Here is a 19,237-nt window from a genome sequence, read left to right as displayed (position 1 = left end):
TTGTACTATTAAGCTTTCATACCCTCACGTTTATTTTTAAAATTTTACAAAGTATTTGATAAGTTATTGGTTAAGGTTGATAGTTTAAAAACACAAACACATTAAATTTTCCTATATGTATCAGTTTTTGCACCCCTACGTGGACAGTTCCAAAAGATCAAATGGCGGTTTTTATTGAAGTAATTTTCCTCGCCGAACGAAATTAGCCTACAGACAACAGAGTTCTGCTAGATGGAAAATAATCTCTTTATGCTGTTCAACTCCGACCAAATTGTAATAACTTTGTTTGCTATAGATTTCTTGTGAGAAATAGACTGCTTACACATTGATTTTGCAATTTGTTGCAAACATAGCCTTTGCGGGATTTTTTTTTTTTTTTTTTTGGAGCAATTGAATAGGCCTAACGTTATATTTCGTCGGACAGGAGTGTGAAAATCAATTTCGCAAATTTTTCGTAGAAATGTGATAATTTAATCGATATGAGCATTTTGTTGTGCAGTTATATCTACGTAGCGACAGCGGGCCTGCGGTGGCTGCCCCCCTCCCACACTTTTTGTGTCATATTTCTATTATAAGTTTGGGTTTTTTTTGGTTTTTTTTTTTTTTGCGAACTAGCCCATTCACTTTTTAGGGACAATGTAAAGTTAGTATGCAACAGAGTAAAGTAGTATTTGAGGTAGTCCACACCCCCCCCCCCCCAAATTATATTAATGGTTAACAGGTTAGTGTTATAGTATAAACTTTTGTTGTTGCTAGTTTGCAAATCTTGTTATGGTTTGTTTGGGTTTTGTTCAACAACAAACCAAAAATCTACCCACTTTCAAAAGACATGTATTTATCATTAAAAATTTCATTCAGATTGTGCTGTATTACATATGAAAAGTTAACATATAACTTTTCTTATAATATACAGAATGAAAAATGACAGAACCAGCTATAAATGAGGAGACAGAATTTTTTGCTAATGAAATTGAATCTGAGAAAGCTTTGACTGGTGAAGGAGATTTTTCTGAGTAAGGATAAGTTTAAGTTATCATTTGTTCATGGAGCATTCAATACCTTTGTAGATTGTATATAACAAAGCATTTTTAATTGTTTGAATGTTTATAAAAAATAGTGTACGTGTAGCAATCCAAGGATGAATCTATCGAAAGTTATACAACTTGTAAACTTTGTTTCAGAAAGCCATTAGAAGATGCCAAGGAAATCTGTAATTATCAAAGTGGCGAATTCAGCAGTGCGCATGTGTTTAAAATTCCAGAGAACAAGGGTCTTACAAGGCTAGAAATACAGGATGCAGCCAATAACATCATTGAAGCAACAAATAAGAAACGAAAGAGAGACTCTGATATGTTGAGAGACTTCAAAAAGACAGCAGAATACCAGGTGGAATCTCATTTATAATGTACATCACTGTATTACAGCTATTTTGATTCAATGAAATAATATTTAGTTTCAAGTTTTTATTAAATGTTTAAACATGATTACCGTACATAAATATACACATAGAAAAACAAATACCAATATTAAACTCTAATCATATACTGGGTACTTAAAACTATTTTAAAAATAATTGTGATTTTTTTTCTTAGCTCAGCGCAACCCTTCTTGAAATGCAGCACCACATTCACAAGGTTTATGAAAGACAGGGGAAATTAATGGAGGATAAGATGCATGAATTGATGGCACGTCTGGAGAAGATTGGAAAGCTGGAGCAAGAACTGGGGGAGTTCAGGAAAGCCCTGCAGCTCCTGTATCATGATATGAACAGTTAACTTATTAAATCAAGCAGGATTGTTATTCCTTAACTTAATTATTTGTTTTATATATTGATTTAAAGAAAATTGTTGTTTCAGAGAATTTGTTTTATTTTCTTTGACATTCTGAGGCTGTAAAAAAGTGAGCTTTGTAAACTTCGATCATTTGAAAATGATGTGGATACCGTCTTTTTTTTTAATCTAGCTGGTGAATTTTAGTCTCTGTAAAATTGGGAACTGGTATACTGTTCCAAAAAATTATTTCATTTTTATGCCCTCCTTCGAAGAAAGGAGGGCATATTGCTTTGCTGCTGTCTGTCCGTCGGTCTGTTGGTCGGTCGGTCCACCAACAGTTTCCGTTCATTTTCTTCGCAGAGGATAAACATATTGGAATGAAATTTGGTATACAGGTTTATCATGATAATATCTAGGTCAAGTTCGATATTGGGTACGATCGAGCTATTTTCGACAGAGTTATGTCCCTTGGACGTAGAAAAATTCCAGTTATTTGCAGTTTCAACTCATTTTCTTCGCAGAGGATGAACATATTAGAAGGAGACTCGGTATACAGGTTTATCATGATAATATCTAGGTCAAGTTCGATATTGGGTACGATCGAGCAATTTTCGACAGAGTTAAGACCCTTGGATGAAAAAAAATTCCAGTTATTTGCAGTTTCCACTCATTTTCTTCGCAGAGGATGAACATATTGGAAGGAGATTTGGTATACCTGTTTATCATGATAATATCTAGGTCAACTTCGATATTGGGTGCGATCGAGCAATTTTGGACAGAGTTATGTCCCTTGGACGTAGAAAAATTCCAGTTATTTGGAGTTTCCGTTCATTTTCTTTGAAGAGGATGAACATATTGAAATGAAATTTGGTATGCAGGTTTATTATGATAATATCTAGGTCAAGTTTTGATATCTTGTATGATAGAGCAATTTTTGACAGAGTTATACCCCTTGGATTTAAAAGAATTCCAGTTATTTGCAGTTTACGTTTATTTTCTTTGTGGATGTTTCCAAGGGAGGGGGGTATATGTGTTTTACAAACATCTCTTGTTTTTATTTATCATAGTATGACAATGGAAATACATGTACATAGATACAAATGAAATTTCAATTAATATTTATGCCGGGTGAGGCTATTCAAAGAAGGGAGGGCATATTGCTTGCAGCTGTCCGTTTGTCTGTTGCTCCACCAACAGTTTCTGTTTATTTTCTTTGCAGAGGTTACACATACTGAAATGAAATTTGCTATATAGATTCATGGTGAGAATATTAAGGTCAAGTTGATTTTGGGTAAATCAAGCAATTTTTAACCAGGTTTTCCAACGAAAAAATCCGGTTATCAAAATGGTGAAAATGGCCAGCGGGTCGCTGCTAAAAGGGTACCCTCATTGTACAGATAACTCCTCCTACAGTTTTCAAGATAGGAAATTGTTCTTTTGCAGATCAATTGTACATATATCAGAGGTATGCATATTGCTAGGATTTTGATTTCTGATAATTTATAAAAATAATACCAGCTTTTGAACTTTGTCATTTTTTGGCAAAATATTGCATAAAGGGTACCCTTATTGTACGGATAACACCTCCTACAGTTTTCAAGATAGGAAGTTGTTATTTGCAGATAAATTGTAAAATGATTTCTGATAATTTATGAAAAAAATACCAGCTTTTGAATTTGGTTATTTTTTGGCAAAATATTGCATGTAGGGTACCCTTAAAAAAGGGCTTATTGTACAGATAACTCCTCCTACAGTTTTTAATTAGGAAGTTGTTCTTTTGAAGATCAATTGTACATATATCAGAGGTGTGCACATTGTTAGGATTTTGATTTCTGATAATTTATGAAAATAATACCAGCTTTTGAACTTGGTCATTTTTGGCAAAATATTGCATATGGGTACTCCATTTCTCTGGATACGGTAGGTAGTGTTTATTCAGGGTTGACATGGATTATGGATATACAGTTCACATAAAAGAAAACCCAGTTTGCTGTCACATTGACAGCTTTTTACGTGTTGATAGTTATGCTCCTTGGACTTAAAAAAAAAATTTCAATTATTTGCAGGTAAGTTTCCATTCATTTTCTTTGCAGAGGTCTCCAAGGGAGGGGGCCGTAAGTCAAGTGTTTCATAAACATCTCTCGTTCAAGCTTTCCTTTTGATAATTTTTAAGCGAACTCTTTATATTTTGGAGTAAAATAGCTATTGGTAATTAAATAATTTTTTGTTAAAATGGATAAGAAAATTCTTCATTGACCAAAGGAGCCATGTGGCTCATAGGCATATAATACACACAATTAGCAGGAGAAAAGATAAGGTATTTTTAGAATAAAAACAATTAGCTAATGATGAAAGATTACTGAAAACAAATTTTAAATGCTCTCGGATCCTATAAAATTTTACAAGAATTTGTTCACTATTAGCTAATCAATAATGCTCGTAAACAGTCATTTCAGAACAATGTAGGTTAAATACCACAGCACCCCATCCAACACTTGAGATGTGATGAACAACATAACATCTTACATTTGCCTTGCTTCTTTAATTCTTAATTCATTTTTACGTGCTATAATAAAATACTAATTTGAGCAATGTTTGAATCAACAGGATAAAAATCAATGCATGGACGTATCAATATCTATACCAGCAATTGTACTCCACAGACCCGTCACTTGTACCATGCATTCTAAAATTCTTATTTGGGCTATGCAATGTATACTGATAATCTGTATAAATTTATCAAATTTTGTGTAAATGAATGATAATGGAGGAAGTTGAGTGTCAAACAATTTATTTCAAAATCTTTCAGAAAATAAGAAAAAAAGATGCATTAGATATAAATAATGCAAAGAATTAACAAATCCTGAGAAAAGTAATGTAACATTTTTACAAAATGTGTGCACCATTCTACAATTAAATTATTCTGAACCGTGCAAAGCTTAAAAAGGCACATTTAAGATGGGATAGGTTTAAATCAAGCAACCAGTAACACAGGCCCGCAGTGTAATTAACATTCAAGAATTAGACTACTAAAGTACATGTAGCAAATAAACTTAAATAGGAAATTATTTAATTTTCATTACTTAAACAGATAAGGTACATGATCTTGTTGAAAATTGATCATGCAGACTTCTAAGCTAATCATAGTACAACTATTAAATTGAATATACCGTACATATATAATATCGTAGTTTCTAAATTTATCAGGTCGCACAAAATGTGTAATAGTATGTGAAATGGATGAAAAATTTTGTTCATCACATAAAACTTGTGCATGCATGATTCTGAACACTACTGTATGGGTAGACAACTGGGACTCGAGATATGTATAATAGTCTCCGACTACTTTTGGCAATAATAAAACGGTCACAAACAGCACCTACATGTACCGGTATAGATACAAATGGGAACACTTGGAGTGCACTGGGAACACTAGGAGTAAACTGGGAACACAAGGAGTAAACTGGGACCTCTAGGAGTACACTGGGAACACTAGGAGTACACTGGGACCTCTAGGAGTACACTGGGACCTCTAGGAGTACACTGGGAACACTAGGAGTACACTGGGAACACTAGGAGTACACTGGGAACACTAGGAGAAGACTAGATTGGTGAATGGATCTTTAGACATGTGGCAGCAAGCATGGTAAGCTCCTTATTGTAAGAAAACTATATAATTGAGTAACTATGTAACAAAAAAGTACAACTGGTAATTGAAAATATTTAAAGGAAATTGTTTCTAAAAATATATATGTACCTCCCTTTCATCAGTATCGAAAAGGATGACATTCTGAGCAAACAACCAAATTGTTCTTAGGGACAGAACAAAAGAGGAGCTTGACCTTTGAATCCATGACTAAAGATGGACAAGACTTCTTTTTTTAATGCCAACAGAATAAGGTACCTAAGTACCATTACCAAGTTTGATGCCTGTTCAGCAAAGGGTTCATGATATATTGACCAGAAAACTAGTGTACAGGACAATGTTCAGAACAGTTTCACCCTTGAACAATGACAGTGAGATTTTATGATTTAAATTTACCATTGATTGTTTTACTCAGATAATTACCGGTAACTTTTGTAATAACAAGTCTACAAGTTTCATTGTGCTACGTCACATACTCCATGTAAAATATCAACAATACAAAATCAACAATATTTTGGTCCATGGAACTATGAAAGATAAATTCATATATATATACACTAACACACATACACACAAATAGGATTCAACATGTTCCCTCTCTAAGTCAATAACAGCACTGTGTATGTGATTGTGCAGTTCATCCAAAATGAGGGATACCACCTCAGTACTGAAGTATGGTACTTGTATAGCTATACAGATCAGCAGTCAAATCTATGTCATGGAGGCTCAAAGTCTTTTCAACTTTTATCATGCTTTTGTGTAACAATGAAATTTAAAAAGTGAATCATGTTAAGAAACTGCTTCCCCTTTTTTCGAAAATGTTTACAAAATGTACTGTTAGAGACTTACAATAAATGTGCAAATTTTTTAAAACAGCACAACAAATATGTAATTCCATACAATGAGAGACTAGAATGCAGAAATGCTGCATTGGTGTGAAGTATGTGCTTTTAAATTATATATTATAAATTAATTATTATAACAGAACAGTAAATTCTAACTGACATGAATAATTAATCTTTGTTACTTTAGGGAAATTCATACAAAACTAAAGTCATGTCATTACTGAATTGCGCATGCTGAAACTTGCAACAATGTCTACTGTTATAGTCTGGTTCTTGCGTTGAATCAATAAGGCACTAAATAGCATTTGCTGCACTTGACTGGTCCTCATCTTGGTCTAGTGTATGGCAGATGGACTGGTAGCAATTGTACTGCTCAGTAGGGTGGAGAAAAATCTTGATGTCTGATGCCTTGGGGTGGCAGGTCTTGTAGTAAATAAGTTGGATAACAATATGTAACACACAACCTCCTGCTACTGCTCCAATGGCAGTGAAATAAAGCCAGTCTTCCTTCTCACTCCCAAAATGCAACCGCATTCCAAGCATGAAAATGTTTTCAGCATAGAAAAGAATGTAGTAAACAATTGCTCTGTACCTTGTATGACCATCTCTAGCATTCAGGAAACAAAAGATCATGGCATATCCCAGGATAATGTTAAAGATAACCTCATCTCTCCTCTTCTCACCATAGAAACTAGTCTTCTGACAAAGCAGCCACAGAGTCATAATAATCCAATGAATAGCTGCAGCTACAAGTACGAAATAGGTAAATTTTGAAGCAAACAAGGCCAAAATAAGCACCCTTGGTCCAATCTCGCACATCCTCCAAGAGAAATACCCGATGGTAAGCATTAGTGTGGCCAGAAGGCTTTGTTTCTTTGGCTTGTGGTTTTCGGACTGGTCTTCTTTACTGACGTACTTTTCGTGGAGTTCCGAGTGTTGCATGGCTCTAAGTGCTTTGTGGTAGGAAGTCAGACTGAAGGAAAGGCCTATCCAAGATCCAACCAGTGCAACCACTCGAATGATTTCTGATAAAAGACAAATTTGCTACCAATTACTTATCGGACATTTTGTGTCAGATTTTTATGACTTAAAATTTTTGTGACTTCTGATACTGTCATTCATTGTACATATAAACTGGTCTGTTTATAATGTTTTGAAGCAAAGAAAATAGAACAATCATACACATACATCATATTAGCATGTATAGTACTTTTCCGACCATCATTTATTATAAGGTTGGCAACAAATTACATATCAGATTACATATCAGATATGTTACAATAATAAGTCACAAGTGTCAAATAAATTTCAAAAAACGACCAAAAATCAAATTATTATCAGGTAAATGAAATTCAGAAAATGAAGCTGCAATTTTATTTAGGAACATCAGGCAAAGCATTATACAAAAAAATAAAATTTGAAAACAAGCTTAACATAAAATGCTTACTCATATGCCCATGCTCTACTAGATCATTGTTCCCATCCACACCATTCTCAATAATTTCTCTAAACAAGATGAAAAGCTGAAGGACAAGTTGTGGAGCAGCCTCCAGAAAGCATTCAAACATGCGAACCAAGCCAGCATCAGTATCTTCATACAGCATTTGTTTATAATGATGCCATTTCTTCTTTCTTTCTTTTTCTGTTGCATCACTACCTGACTTGCTCTTGATGCCGTGGTAAATGAATTCAGAATGTCTGAAGTGTAAAGTAATTGTTTGTCTTGAGCAATGTTTGGCAATGAGATAGATTTTGCATGTAAAAAAAAAATATACTGTGTATATTAGGGCTTGACAACTTTAAAATGTCAGATCCTATTTGGGCAAGCAAAGCAATAAAGCAAACTTTTTTTTGAATTAATTTTTGTTGAGTGAACTGCCCTAACAAGACCAATGTTATTCAATATTATTATATATTTTAAGTGATACTGTATGTCGTTTTAATTCCACATCACTGTGTTGAAATTTTATGATTTCTCAAAAAGTACTAATCGCAATCCAGAATGATTTCATGGTGCAGTGATCAAAGTATGAAGCATTAAAACGTATTTGAGAAGTAATGATAGTATTCACGATGGGTCAATTTTGCGGGAAAATCCCTCACACTGTGAAATTAAGACCCTTGTGATTATGTGCCAATTTACAGTATTTATATACTCTATGGATGCACGATTGGATTTACAGGCTTATATAGTTTGTCATTTTGGTAAAGTATTGCAAGCTCGCAGATATAGTCATCAAGACAGAAGAATGAAGTGACGTCAAGTGCAAGTCTCAAGCCCCAAGTAACGTGATGATGTAGGTTAATAACATACCTCTGAAGAGACAAAGAAGTACAGGTATATAATATTTTTTAACTTTATAGTAAGTACAAAATTAAGTGAAATATACCTTACAACTGGTCCCAACATCAGCGGAAACGTGAAGAAAATTCTTAAAGCCCAGATCCTGAATGGGGTAACCTCAGTCTTTGGTTTCTTTGACAGTTTTTTCTGCTCCTGCTCATAGTCAACCAAATACCACCGAGCACTTTGTCCATTTGATATCAGAGCTGGCAACACAATAAACCCAGTCGTGAATCCAAATGCAACCCATCTATCAAGTGCATAGTAGTGTACAGCCAACAGAACATCTGACACAACATCATAAAAGAACAGAATGATTGAAAACACGGCAAAAATAATGTCATAGTACTGAAATGGGTATTTAATGGTTTTAAAAATCTTTGTTTTCTTTCCCTTTCCTTTGATTTGTACGGCGCAGTCTGGTTGAGATTCCCCTGAATCTCCATTTTCAGGTATGTCTATGTCGTTCTTTTTTAAGTTGTTCTCAATCAATTCGAGTTCCCTGTCAACAGTGTCCAGCCTTTCTGCCTTTTCTTTTTCTGCATAATACACACGGCGAGTGTAAGGCACTTTTCCACTCTTAACTAAAGGCATTAGTTTATGTCTGACAGTATCACCGGAATTCATTTTGATATTTGCTCAAGGCCACAGTATCTATACAACTACGTATTTATTGAATGATAAGAAGTTGATTCACATTTTGAGTCAGTTCGGATTAAAAATTGGAATGTCAGACACCTCGGCCCAACGACACCTCGGCCCCAGGACACCTCGGCCAAGACGGGTCGGCCCAAATTTTGAGACACCCCGGCCCAAGCAAAAGACATCTCGGCTCAAGCAGAATTAAAATAAAATATCAATGATTTTCATGTTTTATTTATATTTTATTGAATATAAATTATATGATATATATAATTTGTAATTAAAAAAATATTTGTGTTAGCTGTATATTTCCAATCTTCCCCCCGCGCACATGGGCACACGACACACCTGTTGAGTATATCTTGTATATTATGTGTTAGTTAGCTGTATATTTCCAATCTTCCCCCCGCGCACATGGGCACACGACACACCTGTTGAATAGATCTTGTATATTCTGTGTTAGTAAGCTGTATATTTCCAATCTTGCCAGTTAATGTTCCACGTACGGTCTTATACGCAAATGAATAAAACCATGTCTAGACAAACAAAGCAGCAATATTCTCACCCTGTTTATTAAACTTAAATCATGAATTATTCAGTTTTTTACTTTGTTTAAGAATGTGATAAACTTAACAAAAATGATCCAAGGTTAAGAAAAAAGGATTGTGTTTACTGTTTATAAATTCTGCTTTTCATTTTCAAAAAAAAAAATAATTGACTACAGTCATAATTAAAAAAAATATTGCAATAATTTACACCAGAAACATTAGAAATGCTTCTAGTATATATCCACTTTTAAGAGTCTATTAAATTCATTATTTTTAATGAACTTTTAATTAAATTTTGGGACACGTAATAATAATAAAATACATTGTCAATTAAGGAACAAAGTAAGTATGTTAGTGTATTAGAAAAATACGTATTGTAAGATACTGGATGAAACTTTTATCATCAAAAAATTGTATTGAATTAATTGTGTCTTTATGAGTACAAGAACATACGTTCGACTGTCTATCAAATATTTTAAGAATCATTGTTTCTTTGGGCCGAGGTGTCTTGTACATATTTTTAAATAAAAATTTCTGTGGGCCGAGGTGTCTTGTACATGGGCCGAGGTGTCAATAGTTTTGGGCCGACCCGTCTGGGCCGAGGTGTCAACCGCCCTGGGCCGAGGTGTCGTTGGGCCGAGATGTCCGTCTACCAAAAATTGTTGACATGTTAACTCGTTCTTAAAAATACACTTGATATTTACTATCAAATTTCATGCCAAAGCATTATTTTAACATTTCTATATATGTTTGAAATTCCTTTCTTTTTACAACCATATTTTCATTTTGTTAAAGAGTTTATTACCCAGTAAAAATCAACTTGGAAATGTTCTTGGTACGATTTAATTTTATTGAAAGTAAAAAATGTCAAAACCATGAAATGGGATGTTTGGGGTTATTTTGGTTTTTGCTACTGTTTGCTTTGCTGAAATTCTGCCATGCTGGTAATATATCGTGATATCGTATTTTTGTTAACAGTGATTTCATTTCTATTTTCTTTTACGACACTCCCGTGATATTTTGCTTTTGTAAATAAGTGTAACAGGTCCAGTACAATCTCCAGATTAAGCTATATAGCTTGAAAAAGCTATATTGCTTTATAAAGCTATTCAAAATAGCTTAATAAAGCTATTTATATGCAGTTTTTGAAGAAAATATTAATTGTAAGAAATGGACGCAATTAACTTCTACTCATATCTGTGCCACTGACCATTATAAACTTGACCCAAATGTAAGATAGTTTTAACACTGCAGCTTTTAAACACTTTTAAGCAAAACATATATTTCCATTGTTTGGGTAACTGTTCACCACTTTGTGTGCAATGAGGCGTGGATAAGTATGATTTCTTCTCATTGTGATAGATAATTACCAATCAATTATCTTGTTTACCATAACTGACCTCCTTTATATTTCATTCAAGAAGTAACTGTGTGGTCATGAATCAGTTGCCCCAAAACTTTTAGTGCAAAGTCTCTTAAGGAGACGCAAACTTATGAGTAATCTTTACATGCATTGTTTACAGAACAGTTCAAAGTTGAAAATTATCACTGCACTAAAGTGCGATTTTTTATACATATTGAAAAAATTACACATTTAAGAAAAATATATGGCAAAATAGCTAAATGAAGCTATTCTGAATAGCTTAATAAAGCTATTTAGCTTATTCAAGCTATATAGCTAAATCTGGAGATTATACTGGACCTGTGTAATATTTTGTTAAAGCCAAGACAGGAAGTTTTATTCTGTCTGAACTGCATTGTAACATTTGTATGTTTTTGTTGCTTTGAAATCATTATTTTATGCCATTACTTAGAAGAGTATCATTTTGACAAGCTTGATTTGCTAAAAAAATGTCAAAACTGCGGTAGTTATTGTTAAAACAGGTGCTTTCTTGAAACTCCACTGTACAATAGGGTTTTTAATCTGTTAATTTCTATCTGTAACCTTATAGGAATATAATGTCAACGTGCATATTTATGTCTACATGCAGACAGATTGCAATACAATGGAAGTTACTACCGATAATATTTTTTCAGGATTTGATATTTATAATATAAAGGGAAATCTTTACTTACTTACTATCTATATATAGTGATCCGCTAGATCTGCATGCAAGATGCAACATATTTATATCAACATGCAACATATTCATGACGACATGTTTAAATTACATATTTATGTTGATATGCAACATATTTACATGTATGTTGAGAAGCTTGTTAATTAAATAAATACTTAAAATATATATATGAATGTCAGTATAGGCTGGATAAATATGTTGATTTGCAACTTCATTATGTCAGCATGCAATTGACTCGTTTCTTTATAGTAATGAATCACAACATTATTATGGTGCATCTTGCATATAAGATGTCAGATACTAGCTGGTCTTAGTAAGTAGCTTTATTTACCATCTTCAAAATCAGATTTTATTCAATCTGAGATTTGTAACTTGGATGAAAATTTAATATTTTAAATTACCTGGTATTATCTTGCATGTGACGCATAAACATACAGAATGAAAAGTGTTAAGAATTCTGCTTAAAAATTATCCCTATATTGTGTTTGGTTGAAAGACACACTGTCACAGCTAAAAATTCTTTATGGATTTTGCATAAAATGATTTAAAAATAGTTTAAATTATTTAATCAAGAACTTTAAAATTGATAAAAGATAACAGAGTTTTCCTTTATATATTTTTATAAGAAATATGTTTTATGTGTCAATTTTTCTGGGGTATATAGAAAGGACATATTTATTAAGAAATCATGGACCTTTTTTTTCACTGATTTTCATTGGAGTAAATTATTAATAGTTATTTTTTTAAGCACAGAATTGTATGCATTGTTGGTGTCTTTATTCGAACATGTTATTACTGTTTGTTTGTAAATTACAGAGTCAGAATGCATGGTTGGTGAATGTATGTATGGGAATGACTTCTGCATTAGTGGCAGGGGGTGTCTCTATGGATGTCGGCAGGGGTACTCTGGCAAGAATTGCGATAGAACTTGCTCCTCAGGGTAAAATTTTCTCTTTTTACCATTTTGTTGGATACACAAGCAAGAGTTTAGATAGATTCATATACAGTACTGGTATCAATTTTTTTTTCTCTGTATTTTAAATTTAGCAAAATAAAAAAAAAATGCACTAGTATACGGTTCATTTGATACTTTTTATGTAAGTTACTTAATTTTTGCACATTTTAGGTTCTAAAATTTCATATTTTTCAAATGACCTGCATTAACCAATATTTTATCTAAACCTGAATTTGTTCTTTATATTTGTAATTTAAAAATAATCCTAAAAAGTCTATAAAGGTTGTTTTGATATAGAAGTGACCGTATGTTTGCTCATAGAGACAAATGAATGTGCATGTGTTTTAATCTGAAATGCTCTGATAAAGGAACAGTTACATTTTATTTCTTTCAAACAGTTGTGTGGAATGTCTCTGGGATGGTTATAATGAGACCTGCACTATGTGTAAACCTGGTAAATATGGTGCAGGCTGTACAGAATACTGCAGCAAGAACTGCAAAATTAACCAGACGAAATGTGACAGGTTTGGCCACTGCCTTTATGGCTGCAATATTGGCTGGAGAGGAGAAAGATGTGATGAGCAAGATTGTGATTTTGAAAATTGTGTGAGCTGTGGCGTTACCAATAACTACATTTACTGTTCAAACTGTACTATGGGAAAGTTCTGGAACATTACCTCCCATTCTTGTGTGAACTGCAGTGATTTCTGTAAAGGAGGAAGTCTTGCCTGCAATACTACAACAGGAGTCTGCTTCAATGGCTGTAAGCATGGATACTTTGGTTACAACTGTGATAAAATATGTACGATAGACCACTGTAATGAATGCAAGGAAAACTACTACCACAGAATGGACTGCTTGTCATGTGATGAAGGGTATTACTCAGAGAATTATCAATGCTTGCCCTGCAGAGGACACTGTGGCAATGGAGAGTTCTGTGATAAAAATACAGGAGTGTGCCATAGTGGTTGTGCACACGGATGGTATGGAAAGTATTGTGACAGAGAGTGTCTGATCGAGAACTGTACAAAATGCTCTGATCAGGATTATCCACAAATGGTTTGTTTGAACTGTGACCAAGGGTTTCATATGTCAATGAATGGATTAATCTGCAAGGAATGTAGCAGTCACTGTAAGGGGGGTCAGTCAGCCTGCAGTAACAGTGATGGCAGGTGTAGAGATGGCTGTGAGATGGGATTCTATGGGGAAAGTTGCGAGACGAATTGCAGTGCATTCTGTGCTGGTGATGGCTCTTGTTTGATGCAAGATGGTTATTGCACATATGGATGTCTAAAAGGCATGTATGGCAATCAGTGTGATAGGAGGTGTCCCACAGAATGCACACAGTGTCAGGTATATATAGACACAGGGATGTGCTCAGAGTGTTTTTCTGGATGGTATGGAACAGTTTGTGAACAACAATGCAGTCAGTACTGTAAGAGAAATGCTTACAGTAATTTCATTCACTGTGACAAAGACTCTGGGAGCTGTTTGGAAGGTTGCCTGCCTGGGTATTACGGTGATTTTTGCAATTTTACCTGCAGTGAGCATTGTTCATTGAAAGAGTGCTACAGAGAGAATGGAAAATGCAAGTATCCCTGCAGTCCGTTCCGTTTTGGGGACTACTGTGAAAGTACTTGCCCTAAAAACTGTAAATATCAGTCACCTGACAGAAAGGCTTGTAATGAAATCACTATGATGTGTGTGTACGGATGTCAGGATGGGTTTTATGGTGACTACTGCAATAAAACATGCCCTCTTAACTGCGAAAAAAGTCAGTGTGATAGGGTATCTGGGATATGTAAAGACTGCATACCAAAATTCTATGGACCTCAATGCAACATTACATGTCCTGTAAATTGTAATAAAGACATATGTAGTCGTTATGATGGATCTTGCACCCAGGGATGTTCTTCTAATATGTTTGGAAAGAACTGTTCCTCTCGCTGCAGTTCTTGGTGTCAGGGGGGCACCTGCTTCCACCAAAATGGCTTCTGTGACCAGGGGTGTGATGTTGGTAGGTATGGATTGGAGTGTGAAAACACATGCAGCTCAAATTGCCAAGGTGCTTTTTGTGAGCAGATGTCTGGAATATGTACCAATGGATGCTTGGAAGGATGGACAGGAGACAAGTGTGATAAAAGTAAGTCTGGAGACCAATCAGAATTAAGACAATGTTCCTATCATAATGATGAACTTATTAGTGATTGGCAAACTCAGATTGTTGCACATGATGTGTAAGATGTATTGCATAAATACAAATGTAAATGTATTTTGCAATATTCAGTGCAGGTAAAACTATAAATGACAATGCAAATTGTTTTATAAGATATTAATGAAGATTCTGTTTCCTTTTACAGAATGCATACCTGGCAGTTTTGGACCTAACTGTGATCAGAGGTGTGGAGTGTGTAAGGACAATGAGGCATGTGACTATCGCAATGGAGCGTGTCCCCAGGGCTGTGCTGAGGGGTGGACAGGGTCAACTTGTCAAATGGGTAAACAAATTATCAGGTTGTCAAAGAGGATTTTATATTTATTGTCCCATTCTACTGATTCACCATCGTGTATTAAAAAAAGCAAATGACAACCATATTACCGTATATATGAACATTACAAATATATGTATTAAGCCAGGTATAAACAGGATGTAACATAGCAATGCATATAATAATTTACATCTTTTTCCAGCTCTCAGAAGCTCCAATAGCTTGAAAGATAAAAATGCTGACACCATGGCCATTGCAGGAAGTGTGACAGCAGCCATGTTGTTGACAATTTTGACAATCATCATTGTAACAATTATTGTCAGGCGGAAGCACATGCATCTCTGTGCTTCATGTACAAAACCCCAAAAGAGCACTAATGTCCTTGAAGATGAAAACCACTCTCCAGAGGTAAAAAAAAAAGAAGACTATTTCTTAAAATTAAGTTTATGATTTGGTTCGTCTGTACGGTATGTACTGATGTGATTGAATGTTTTGTCGAAGAAGAAGGCAAGCTACATACTTACTTACTTACATGTACTTATACTTACTTACTTACTTACTTACTGCCTGTGAAGCCTTTGGTGTATAGGGCAGTAAGAAGGCTAGCAAGTAGAGAAAAAGAGCCTCTTCTTAAAACAAGACAGAGAAACTTGAAATAGTGACACACATTTTGTTTTGCATGTACTTTTTATTGTACGTGACATTAATTTGGGGGGAACTCAGTTGGTATTTGGAGGGAGAAGTGGTGTCAGAATTTTTAAATCAGCTTTCTATAACAAATAGGAAGGTGTTCCATTACTTCATACCATCTGCCCTTGGCTCAGGCACCGATCGCAGAATTTGGATGAAAATGTAAGCATCTCACTGAAATAAAGTGTGGAATGTGTAATATATAACTCTTTAATTTTAAAAATGGCTTTAAAGAGTTGAATTTAGCTTTCATAGTTAGAAAATTGGTATTAAATGAGGTGTATATAATGACATTTAACATATCTATGAATATATCATAGATGTTGTTGTTTTTTGACAACTGAATTGAGTAGTCGGACTAAAAGCTAGTGTTTCATTGCTATAATATTTATCTGCTTGTAATACCTATTTAAATTCATTAAGCAGTTAGACTTCTTATGATATATTAGATGCATAGATAAAATGAATCAACTTGAGAGCTTCCATGGTCACTCATGTTATAAACTACCGTCTTGTATATAACACACACTATACTAACAATCTGATTATCAGGTTCCAGAAATTTTATTACTTATTCACTACCATGGCTCTGGTGGCCTTTTGTCTGGTATTGTGGCGTGTTGTGCATTATGACTCAGTAGATTCCCTACCTTACTGCATTCAGTTGAACTTCCAATATCTCAAACACCGAATTCTCAAATACCGGTACAATGGATATGTCGAATTGATTTGAGAGTCCCAACCCCTTTTTTTGAGTATTTTACCCTCGATATCTGGAAGTTTTTAAACAGTCTCATCTAGTTCGTGATAACGAAGTTTGACTGAATGATATTTTATATCCAAGTATTAATTGTTGTTAATTTGATGCACCCAATAGTGTGTTTTTTAAATTATAATAATATTATCATCCCTGTAGCCAACCTGTATTGTTAAATAATTGTTTAACATCTTCAATACTATTTAATTCTACCCCTTAGATATTGATATATCTTCCTATCCATGCATCACAACACATTAAATTACCCACTGGAAAGAACTGTGAATTTCCATGGATTTTTTACAGAGCTTTAACTAAGGTTAAGGTCCATGGGTCTCTTGTTTATTTCGGTCATGGAAATAAATACCTTAGAATCAAGAAAAGAAGGTTGAAAACCTTTCTGTGAGACTTTTAAACTCAGCAATATCTTAAAAGTTTAATGTTGCTAGAAGTTCAATATTTCTGTGCATCTCAGTCTCAAGTAAAGAGATTATCATCTGGAACATTTGAACTGCTAAATTGAATGATAACCCTGAAATTAAAAGCTAAAGTGGTTACCCAGTCACTCAGACTTGGGGTCAGTGTTGATCATTATCTGTCTACTTCTCATTACCGGTAACTGAAAAGTTTTACAGTGTACATGAACAGTATGTGAAATCTTATGGTATTCAGTAAGTACAATCTTTTAGCAACTTACAAAATATTTAATTTATTTAATGATAAGAAGAACATGTTTTTCAGACTTTTGGATTCCAAATGGAGGGTGGCACTGCTATAAGAAATGCAGGTAGGGAGTTTTTATCCACTGGTGGTCAGAGAAACTTGGATCTGCATTTTCTACAAGTCTCCTCGGAGGCCTCATTCCTCCAGATGCCACTGGACATTTCACTACGCAATGGGGAATACAAGCATCACGCTGTGCTTGTCAAGTGTCTAAACAGAGGTCTGAATTTTGTAATATTTTCATCCTTGGTGCTTTTGGTTCTTTGTAAAAATGAATTTAAATGTATAATTAAAATCTGTGAGTATCAAGGTGCTGGATTTAGCTTTAGTTGTAACAAAATATTAAATCAAGAATATAATTCAAGTGTGTGTCTTGTTTATTTTTTGAAAGGTACATGTATAATACATGTATTATGATTTTGTAAAAACAAAAGTGTCAGGGTTGTTTAGAAGTTGTGAAGTTCATTATTATCATATCTTGAATCTAGCATTTTGTGATTATTTGACTAATATTGTTAATTTCTTGTATCTTTAAAGAGCGCAATAAAAACCAGAGGGTCAGATTTAAGAATGAAGTGGATATTCTACGGTCTCTGGAAGATGTGAATAGCTGTTCTAATATTTTCCATTTTTATGGCTATTGTGAGGATGAAAGTAAGAAACAAAATTATCATGAATATAATCATGTTTTGAGGAAATGGGATGATTATTATATGTTAAAAGTAAATGTTCAACAACAGAAAATTTAAACATACATTACTTTTATTTAGTACCATAAAATAATAAAGGGGGATTCAGAATTTGGTTTTATAATTTTAATTTCTTGCAACAGAGTTTGAATACAGTGTCTTTGAGAAGTGTGACCAAGGGGACTTAAAGCAGCATCTGAAACAGCTTCGGTACAGCTCTGAGAACCCTCCTAATGTAACATTCAGCACCAAATCTACTGAACTAATCACACATGCTCTCGACGTTTTAGCTGGAATCATCTACTTAAAGGAGAAAAAGGTATGGTGTATTGTATGCATTTTGAGTACAAAAAGATTGTTCAAGGTATTTGAAATTCCTTATTAGGTATTTTAGAGCATATGCCCTTTTTTATTTTGTGAAATCATATTTCTTTTTTTTTCTCCTCTCTCACAGATAATACATAGACTTGTGATTCCAATGAATGTGTACCTGTTTTCTAATGGAAGAGCTAAACTCGCCAACTTTTACTTTGCCATCAGCTCATCCTCAGAATCTCAGTCAGATCCAGTAAGTCAATTGTACTACATGTTATTTACATTGTGATCTCATACAATGTGTACTGAAATGTACAAGTACTTCTGGAAATTTTTGACAATGGAAATTAACTTACGAAGGAGAAAAAAACCCAACTTGTATACAATAGTTTGCCATGGTCTGATATTTAAGAATTTACATGTATATGGCATGTAAAATGTTGCATGGATGTACATGTATATGTACTTGTAGATGTAGATGATTTTGACAGTAATTTTATTGACAGGTTCCTAGACAATATTACCCATGGCTGGCTGTGGAGTCCAAGAGACAATTGATATATTCTAACCAAAGTGAAATGTGAGTTTTACATTTTGCATTGTTTGAGTCATACAATACAGACTTTACACTTAAATATTACAAGATGTTAAACATTGCTGTTTTTGAACTTTTCATAGCTTCATAGCCTAGACAAATTTGAGGAATGAATAAAACTATAGTAACTGTTATAGAAATTTCAC

General features: G+C 34.1%; 2 protein-coding genes across 5 annotated transcripts in view; one reads left to right on the top strand and one right to left on the bottom strand.

Annotated features, from left to right (window-relative positions):
* The first annotated feature begins 30 nt into the window (after positions 1 to 30).
* The window catches only part of LOC128166486 (multiple epidermal growth factor-like domains protein 6), a 25,147-nt gene continuing 5,940 nt past the window's right edge, over positions 31 to 19,237 (top strand). For 2 of the 4 annotated variants that reach the window (XM_052831674.1, XM_052831673.1), the window contains exons 1-11: positions 10,624 to 10,741; positions 12,695 to 12,818; positions 13,232 to 14,976; positions 15,194 to 15,331; positions 15,525 to 15,730; positions 16,106 to 16,174; positions 17,511 to 17,712; positions 18,030 to 18,146; positions 18,325 to 18,500; positions 18,636 to 18,749; positions 19,003 to 19,076. In XM_052831674.1, the coding sequence (XP_052687634.1) occupies positions 10,624 to 10,741; positions 12,695 to 12,818; positions 13,232 to 14,976; positions 15,194 to 15,331; positions 15,525 to 15,730; positions 16,106 to 16,174; positions 17,511 to 17,712; positions 18,030 to 18,146; positions 18,325 to 18,500; positions 18,636 to 18,749; positions 19,003 to 19,076 (3,083 nt within the window). Of the gene's footprint in view, positions 274 to 913; positions 1,014 to 1,181; positions 1,387 to 1,592; positions 1,771 to 10,623; positions 10,742 to 12,694; positions 12,819 to 13,231; positions 14,977 to 15,193; positions 15,332 to 15,524; positions 15,731 to 16,105; positions 16,175 to 17,510; positions 17,713 to 18,029; positions 18,147 to 18,324; positions 18,501 to 18,635; positions 18,750 to 19,002; positions 19,077 to 19,237 lie in introns of those variants that run through there. The other 2 variants (XM_052831676.1, XM_052831675.1) reach the window with 2 other exon arrangements.
* Positions 4,547 to 9,326, bottom strand: LOC128166490 (XK-related protein 6-like). Its single transcript, XM_052831685.1, has 3 exons — positions 8,654 to 9,326; positions 7,711 to 7,961; positions 4,547 to 7,288 (listed from the first exon to the last, which is right to left on the bottom strand). Exons 1-3 carry the CDS (start codon positions 9,232 to 9,234, stop codon positions 6,558 to 6,560), a joined length of 1,563 nt encoding a protein of 520 aa, XP_052687645.1. The 5' UTR covers positions 9,235 to 9,326; the 3' UTR covers positions 4,547 to 6,557.

The sequence above is a fragment of the Crassostrea angulata genome, chromosome 10 (genome assembly GCF_025612915.1).
Source record: "Crassostrea angulata isolate pt1a10 chromosome 10, ASM2561291v2, whole genome shotgun sequence".
NCBI classification, from domain to species: Eukaryota; Metazoa; Mollusca; class Bivalvia; order Ostreida; family Ostreidae; genus Magallana; species Magallana angulata.
The sequence above is the reverse complement of the archived record's forward strand: the minus strand, read 5'-3'. Positions and strand labels throughout refer to the sequence as shown.